At 38.0% G+C, this 9,081-nt stretch overlaps 1 protein-coding gene across 1 annotated transcript; it reads left to right on the top strand.

Annotated features, from left to right (window-relative positions):
- Positions 1-4,430: 4,430 nt before the first annotated feature.
- On the top strand, positions 4,431-5,516 carry LOC129958448 (uncharacterized). Its single transcript, XM_056070941.1, has 2 exons — positions 4,431-4,626; positions 4,837-5,516. The coding sequence occupies exons 1-2, from the start codon at positions 4,431-4,433 to the stop codon at positions 5,514-5,516; spliced, it is 876 nt and encodes a 291-aa protein (XP_055926916.1).
- Positions 5,517-9,081: the final 3,565 nt, after the last annotated feature.

Here is a 9,081-nt window from a genome sequence, read left to right as displayed (position 1 = left end):
TGTAGGTATTTACGGCAATGAAAGGGCAGATTTTGCTGCTAAAGCTGCATCCACTTTTCTAACACATTCACTTGTCTATTCTGATGCCAAAAGTTCCTTCACTAGTTCGCTCTTTACTAACTGGCAGCAATCATGGGATCTGCAGATCCACAACAAATTACATTCAATTAAACCGACAATTAGTTTGTGGCCTGTCCATCCTATACGAGAGGTTGATGTCAAATTGACTCGCCTCCGTATAGGACATGCTCGTTTTACACACAAACATCTCCTTTTTGGCCAGGCAACACCAAAGTGCTCCACATGTAGTGTAGATTTTACCATAAAACATATTTTAATCGAGTGCGCATCTTTTAATTCCTTTCGTTTACACTTTTTTAAATCATCGTCATTAACTTTACAAGACCTGGTGGGTGAGAAATTCCACCCAAACATTTTTAAATTTTTAAAAACCATTGGTTTGTATAGTTGTATTTAGCATTTTTTAACTTCTGTTCACATTCGACAATTCATTGTAACGTTCGTTTTTCGAATCAGTATTTCATTTATAAATGCATTAACCTTATATATTTCTGCACTTTCATTTTTCCCATTTTTTGATACATTTGGCTTTTATATCTTAACATGTGTGTTTATATAAATTATTTTTGTTTTTTACCATCTGCTTGGCGCAGCATAGCCAAACATGGCTCTTGCGCCAAAAAACCCGAACAACCAACCTAGAGAATGATATTGACAAGTATATTCAATCTTTTGGAATAAAGAGATTTATATAAAAGCTTGAAAATATTATTTAAGTTCATTTCTACATTTAATAACAGTGGGATCTCAATTTTAAGCTCAAAATTAAGGAATTTTTTCAATAGACTCTTTTAAAATTTCAAATTGATGGAATCAAATTATAGAGAGATATGCAGTGATATTTTATTTCGGCCTCAGCAGTTTTCGCTATTCATTTTTCCTTCAATATAACACGAACTTAAATAGAATTTCAAAAAATTATCTCAGCTGGAAAAAAAAGTTTCTTCCAAATTTTTATTTATTTCGAATTTGTACATGATCTCATTAATTTATCCTTACATTTTATAGCTCTGTTTATAGGACTTTATAATATGGATTCAATTTAAAGGATTGTTATATAGTTTTCTTCAAAGATTAATATTTTGTTGTTTAAACTAGGAAATTTAATATAATGTTTATCCTGTAACATTGAGGATAAAACTTAGAGTGAAGTTTTGTACAGATTGCTCAACAGCTTAAAAAGAATAAAATGCGAACCTAAATGAAACGACTTCTGCGAATTTTTTCCAAAGGAAAAGTTGAATTCGATTGAACTACTTTAATTGCAAAAGTTTAAAAAGAATTTAAATTCAAATTATAAAAAAAACATTTATAATATTGTTAAATATGATTAATAGTATTAATAATTTTTATAATTCTAATATTTAAAAAAATTACTAACTTTTTATTTATATACTTTATAGTTATTATGAAAAAATATATCATTTTACAAGCACTTTTTATGGACATTTTTGTCTTTAATATCTTAACCCGACTTACTCACTGTTCTTTTTCCGAAATCATACCAGCAATAAAATGCTAAAATTCAATCACATTTTATTCAAATCACTTCAGGTTTACTTTGTATGAATTTCCACTTGAAGTATTTAATTTGAATGCCACGTATTCACTCCACTACTACCGTAAATTCCCGTTTCATTGTACCCCTCAGGGGCTCACCTACTATAGGTGAGTACGGGTGTCCCAATCCCGAGGTACCCAGGGATCTTTACTCCCTTTCAGTTCGCTCTCCTCTACGCCTTCTGCTTTTTGCTGTATTTTTTCTTTCCCTCGACGGCAGGCGAGGGAGCTCTCCATGAGAAGCTGTCGCCGCTCTGTTTGCTTCTTGCTTCTCATGGACAGCCAAAACCCCACGTGTTTGCCGTGCGTGGCAACCCATTTGAAAGACGGGTGGTGCACTGTGGTCCCCGGTGTATCAATCGGCTAGTACCTAGTCACCTCAGTGGCTAGTCTGCTATGGATCAAGCGAAGGGGCTACTCCTTGGGCTTGGCGTTAAGGGTGGTCACTGTCCCCGGGGGTAACTCCGAGCGTATAGGTTCCGGCTAGCACCAAGGTAAGCGCCGAGGCTGGGAATGGCCAGAGCCGGTGGCTGCCTTCCCTTGTTGGGCTCCGTGGTGGGCGGTGCCGTCGGGCCCGAATCATTCGCAATATCGTATGGGGCCTCAAAATCAAATTCCATCACCATCGTTTTTCATAATTAGTCGTGTATCATCTGAAAATGAAACATTTCACGGTGTGTCACCATTTCTAGTTGAAAAGGCTATATCTGGGCATATCGGTGAAGCTAAAGCAATAAGGAAAATTCGCTCTGGCGATTTACTTGTTGAAGTAGCCAATAAGAAACAAGCTCAAAAAATTTTGAAAATTAAATCTCTGTCAACGATACCTGTCACTGTTAGTGCACACAGATCTCTGAACTCTTCTAAAGGAGTTATTACTTGTGGAGAGCTGTATAATGAGGAGACTGACGAAATTTTAAAAGAATTACGAAACCAAGGCGTTACGGAAGTCCGGCGAATAACAATTAAAAGGAATGGTAATGTTATGAAGACCAAACACCTTATTCTGACATTCCACTTTCCAAAGACACCCGAATTTATTAAGGCGGGTTACATGCGATTAGCTGTCAGACCATACATACCAAACCCACTTCGTTGCTTTCAGTGCCAGCGCATAGGTCACTCCAAAGCTACTTGCCGAGGTACTCTTACCTGTGCCTGTTGTGCTGAGGCCGGGCATGAGAGCGTTGATTGCACTGCAAATGAAAAATGCGTTAACTGTAAAGGAGAGCATAGCTCCTTTTCCCGCACTTGCCCTATCTGGCAATTAGAAAAGGAAGTACTCTCTGTCAAGGTTAAGAATCAAATATCTTATCCGGAAGCAAAAAGAATTGTGAAAGCCCGTCTACCACCGGCTGGCATTAGTTATGCAAAAGCGGCAAAGGTAATAACTCCTTTCACTCCTGGAAATGCACAGGATAAATCGTGTGTAGGTATTTCCCTTTCTAATAATCAGCTAACAACTGAATTAGATGCTTCAGATGCTGGTTCACCACACAAGTTAAAACCAAAGAGGAAAAAAATTTCAAAATCACAGAAATCACTGGCACTGAAACTTTCAAAAACAGGTCGTTCTTCTAAAGACATTACCTTAGCTCTTTCTACCAAAAAATCTCTTGCCTTAGATATGGCAAAATCTGGCCTTGTTCGTAAAGACCTAACTTCCTTATTCGGTGGTCAGCCGAAGAGTCCGGAATTATTGCGACTCCATCCCTCCGAGGAGGAAGATGATTTTCAGATGAGTTGTGATGCTTCTGCAACTCCGCCTACGAATGATAATAAAAATTCCCCAAATAATTCTTAATGTGTTCTTTCCTTTCCTGGAATTGTCGCGGCATTCGTTACAAGATTTCTGACATTAAGGTTTTATTAAATACATTTCAACCTGTTTGCTTTGCACTTCAGGAAACCCACCTGAGGTCAGATATTCCTTTTAAGATTCGTGGTTATAATTCTGTGCGGAAAGATGTTGATACTGGGAGAATCAGTTCCGGTGGAGTTTGCATTCTGACCTCCAACCAGTTCCCCAGTACGCCACTAACTCTTCATACTTCTCTACAGGCTGTAGCTATCCAGGTTCACGTTCCCCTCAGGGGCTCACCTTCTTTAGGTGAGTACGGGTGTCCCAATCCCGAGGTACCCAGGGATCTATACTCCCTTTATGTTTCTACTCCCCTACGCCTTCTGCTATCTGCTTAATTTTTTCCTTCCCTCGACGGAAAGCGAGGGAGCTCTCCATAAGAAGCTGTCGCCGCTCTGTTTGCTTCTTGCTTCTCATGGACAGCCAAAACCCCACGTGTTGGCCGTGCGTGGCAACCCATTTGAAAGACGGGTGGTGTACTGTGGTCCCCTGTACATCAATCGGCTGGTCGCTAACCACCTAAGTGGTTAGTTTGCTAGGGATCAAGCGAAGGGGTTACTCCTTGGGCTTGGCGTTAAGGGTGGTCACTGTCCCCGGGGGTAACTCCGAGCGTATAGGTACCGATTAGCACTAGGGTGGATGCCGAGGCTGGAATTGACCAGAGCCGGTAATTGCCTTCCCTTGTTGGGCTCCGTGGTGGGCGGTGCCGTCGGACCCGAATCACTTATCATATCGTATGGGCTCCTCCAAACGTGGTCCCTTCAGTGGGCGAAAAGTAATCAAATTTCCTAATACTACTCAATACTTTGATAAATTTTTTGTGATTAAGCGTGTTTCAGAAAATAAAGAATCTTTCAACTCCGTTTCACCATTCCTTGTTCAAAAAGCTATTGCAGCTACCGTCGGTGAGGTAATTTCAATAAGAAAAATGCGTTCAGGTGACTTACTAGTGGAAGTCGATACCAAAAAGCAAGCTCAGAATATCATCAAACTGAAAGCTCTAGCCACCATACCTGTTTCTGTGAGTCCTCACACTTCGCTAAACTTCTCCAAAGGTGTAATAACTTGCGGAGAATTATATAACGTTCCTCTAGAGGAAATAAGTTCAGAATTGAAAAAACAAGGTGTGACCAATGTCCGCCAAATTACAATTCGACGAGATGGCCAGATATTACCGACAAAACATTATGTACTCACCTTTCACAGTCCCCAATTACCCGAATCCATATATGCAGGTTACATAAAATTACCAGTTCGCCAATACATTCCTAATCCATTAAGGTGTTTCCAGTGCCAGCGTTTTGGCCATTCGAAGGTTAATTGCCGCGGGACAGTCACTTGCGCCCGTTGTGCCGAAAAAGGGCATGATAGTCAACAGTGCACCGCACAAGAAAAGTGCGTTAACTGTGGTGGTGACCATCCCTCTTACTCTCGAACTTGCTCGCGATGGAAACTGGAGAAAGAAATCATTACCATAAAAATAAAAGAAGATTTAACATATCCAGAAGCAAGGCGTAAGATTGAAATACAGACTCCTACTCCTGGAATAAGCTATTCTTCCGTTGTAAAAAAATCATTTTGCTCAAACTGCTCTTGTGCCAACTGCAAGAAACAAAATTCGACAACACAGCCTCCAGAAAAAACATCTGAATCAGATTCTGATAGTTCAACCAAAAATGTTCCAGATTCTTCTAAACAAGATCCCGATACACATAGAAAAGCCCGTAAAAATAAATCTCAGACCTCACTGACGCTGAAACTCGCGAAACGTGGACTTTCGCAAAAAGATCTTTCGGTAAAATTCAAAAAATCTGATCTACGGAATTCAGTCGCTTTGGGATTAGCGAATCAGAATATAGTCCATAAGGATTTTACCACCATTTTTGGTGACACGCTAACCAACCCAGATTTTAAGCTCCATCCATCTGAGGATGAAGATTCACTTGATATGAGTTGCGAAGATCTAGCAACTCCAACAAATGCACGTCCTCTTTCTTCATCAAAACCTCTTTGATAATGGGTACCTTCGTCTCCTGGAATTGTCGCGGCATTCGTTCCAAACTTTATGAATAAATCTTCAGAATTGAGAGACATTATAAACAAATACAATCCTGCCTGCATTGCACTCCAGGAAACCTACCTTAAAACAGACAAGCAGAACATACGGCACTACAAAAATTTCAGCAAGCACAATATTCAAAACAGATTTTCTGGGGGCGTGGCAATTCTTGTCGCTACGAATATTCCATCAATGCAAGTAAATCTGAACACTAATTTGCAAGCTGTAGCTGTACGAATTCAGATGAAAAACTTAATAACTGTCTGTAGCCTCTATTTGCCACCTAAACAACAAATCAGTCAAACGGACCTAAATAACCTGTTTTGCCAATTACCTTCGCCATTCATTATTTTGGGAGATTTTAATGGTCATAGTCCTTTTTGGGGAAGTTCAGAATCAAATTCGCGTGGTAAGCAAATTGAACAATTTCTTGCAGATCATAATTTATGCATTTTAAATTCTGACGAAAAAACGCATTTTCATTTACCAACAAGAACTTTTCATTCTGTTGATCTTGCTATTTGCTCTCCGTCTTTATTGCCTTTTTTCAGTTTAACTGTTGACAACGATCTTTATAATAGCGACCATTTTCCTTTAATTTTGACCGACAGTAGACACAATGTAGCTAGTTCTTTCCGACCATCCAAATATGTTTTAAATGCAGCAAACTGGCAAAAATTCACCTCTCTGGCTAATATCAATTCAGAAATAGTTAAATCTTCCACTATTGATGAAGCTCTGAAACATATTGTCAATATTATAATTGAGGCAGCAGATAACACTATTCCAAAGAAATCTGGAGTTCGTAGGAAGCAAAACAAACCATGGTGGGATGCTAATTGCCAACAAGCATATAAAAAACAAAAAAAGGCGTGGAATATTTTTCGCCGGTATCCCTCTACTGAAAATTTTATCAATTTTAAAAAATCTAGAGCAGAATCCAGAAAAATCCAACGACGCAGTAGAAGAATTTCTTGGCAAAAATTCGTTTCTGGTATCACTTCAACAATATCTAGCCATCATTTGTGGAATAAAGTTAAAAAAGCTTCAGGTGCTTCTCATTCTAATAATGTTTCAATTTTAATTGATAAAGGAAATACCATATCATCCACAAAAGATATTGCAAATTCCATAGCGTCAACATTAGCTCACACGTCCAGCAGTAAAAATTATTCTCCTGCGTTTTTGAAATACAAAGAGAAAGCAGAAAAGCAAAAACTACATTTTAATTCTCAGACTAACCTGCCCTACAACAGCGATTTTACGTTTTTAGAGTTCCAATCGTGCCTTGCCATTGTCCACGATTCTTCTCCCGGTCCTGACAACATTAGTTACAGTATGATCAAAAACTTAACAACAGAGTCGAAAAAAAGCTTATTATATCTTTATAACCGTATCTGGAGAGAACAATATTTTCCTTCTTTTTGGCAACAAGCTATAATAATTCCTTTGTTAAAACCAGGCAAAGATCCAACTAATCCATCAAATTATCGACCCATTGCTTTGACCTGTTGTCTTTGCAAATTGTTAGAAAAAATGATAAATCGAAGGCTAATTTTTTATCTGGAGACAAATAATTTACTTCACCCTTCGCAGAGTGGATTTCGAAGAGGACGAAGCACTCTCGATAATCTTCTTGCTCTCGAATCCGACATTCGCCTAGCATTTTTACAAAGAAAGCACTTAGTTGCCATTTTTTTCGACATCGAAAAGGCATACGACCGAACTTGGAGATATGGAATTTTAAAAGATTTATATGATCTGGGACTAAGAGGAAATCTTCCTGTTTTTATTCAAAATTTTTTAAAGCTTAGAAAATTCCGTGTTAAGGTGGAATCTGAACTTTCAGATTCTTTTGTACAAGAGGAAGGTGTTCCCCAAGGCAGCGTTTTAAGCGTCACTCTTTTTATTTTAAAAATAAATAACATTTTAAAATTACTTCCAATGTCTGTGAAGGGCTTTTTATATGTTGACGACCTGTATATCTCTTGTACAGGGATGCATATGAATTTTATACAAAGACAATTGCAGATCGCAATAAATAATATTACCCAATGGACGAACACTAATGGTTTTACCATCTCAACATTGAAAACGGCTGGTGTGCACTTCTGTCGGAAACGTAACCTTCACTTTGATCCTGATCTAAAACTGTATGATCAGCCAGTACCATTTTTAAATGAAATTCGATTTCTGGGCATTATCTTTGATAAAAAACTCACCTTTCAGTCGCATATAAAACTTTTACGTAAAAAGTGTGAAAACTCTTTAAACATTTTAAAAGTCTTATCAACTACAGCATGGGGAGCCGACAGAAATTCTATGTTGAAAATATACAAGGCCGTTGTACTTTCCAAGCTGGATTATGGATCCTCAATATACGGTTCTGCTAGGAAAAGCATTTTGCAAAAACTGGATCCTATTCACCACATAGCTCTCCGTCTTTGTTCAGGTGCTTTCAGGACATCCCCTGTTAAAAGCTTGTATGTTGAAACCTGTGAACCAGCCCTTGAATTAAGAAGACAAATTTCATCTCTTAATTATTATTTTAAAATTCAGTCGAACATTAATCATCCATTTTATGATTTTAAACTTCGCCCCTTTTTAGTTCGCTTGCAAGATGCGCGAAAATCATTCATCCCTGTCTTTTTTACGAGAGTTCATAATATTCTTTTAGACCTTAATGTACTGTATCTACATGCAGCTCCTCATCCAGAAAATACTTTTCCACCTTGGAAAATTCCTGAAGTACAATATTTAAATCCTTTTGAAACTTTTATCAAGTCTGGTACAGCAAATATCATCTTTCAAAAATTTTTCTTAGAACACAGACAACAATATCAAAATTTTATTCCAGTTTTTACAGACGGGTCAAAATCAGCTGCTCATGTCTCTTTTGCTGTTGTTTTCCCTCACACAGTTTCTTCGTTTAAACTTCACCCCTCCTGTTCAGTTTTTACTGCAGAAATAAGTGCTCTTTTATATGCTTTAGAAGAAATTTCTAATAGCCGGAACAAAAACTTTATCATCTATACGGATTCTCTGAGTGTTTTAAATTCTCTAAAATCATGTAATCCTCATCCTTTGGTATTAAAAATCTTAGATACTTTTGATAAACTAAGTTCTCGTAATTACACTATTTTATTCTGTTGGGTACCATCCCATGTTGGAATTTTGGGCAATGAAGAGGCAGATAAGGCTGCCAAATTGGCGAATACTTCAATGGCTACTAATATTCCTGTGAACGACATAAAGAAATATATTAAAAAGCTTCTATATTCTAATTGGCAAAGACAGTGGGATCTGGAAACAAGCAACAAACTTCATGTTATCAAACCCCATGTGCAACCCTGGCCCTCATTAGCGAACAGAAAAGCGGATACTGTCTTAACGCGATTACGAATTGGACACACTCGATTCACTCATATTCATTTGTTGTTAGGTGAACAACCACCACTGTGTTCACGATGCCATTGTCAAATGTCTGTTCAACATATTTTGTCAGAATGCCCGAATTTCA

This window comes from Argiope bruennichi, chromosome X1 (genome assembly GCF_947563725.1).
Source record: "Argiope bruennichi chromosome X1, qqArgBrue1.1, whole genome shotgun sequence".
In the NCBI taxonomy this organism is placed as follows: domain Eukaryota; kingdom Metazoa; phylum Arthropoda; class Arachnida; order Araneae; family Araneidae; genus Argiope; species Argiope bruennichi.
Note: the sequence above shows the minus strand (reverse complement) of the source record. Positions and strands in the feature narration are given on the sequence as shown.

What these genes read in the sequence shown, in the direction of transcription:
- LOC129958448 (XM_056070941.1), top strand. Translation starts at nt 4,431, where the DNA reads ATGCGTTCAGGTGACTTACTAGTGGAAGTCGATACCAAAAAGCAAGCT. An exon ending in TTCAGAATTGAAAAAACAAG is followed by an intron (nt 4,627 to 4,836) that starts GTGTGACCAATG and finishes GCCGCGGGACAG; the next exon opens with TCACTTGCGCCCGTTGTGCC.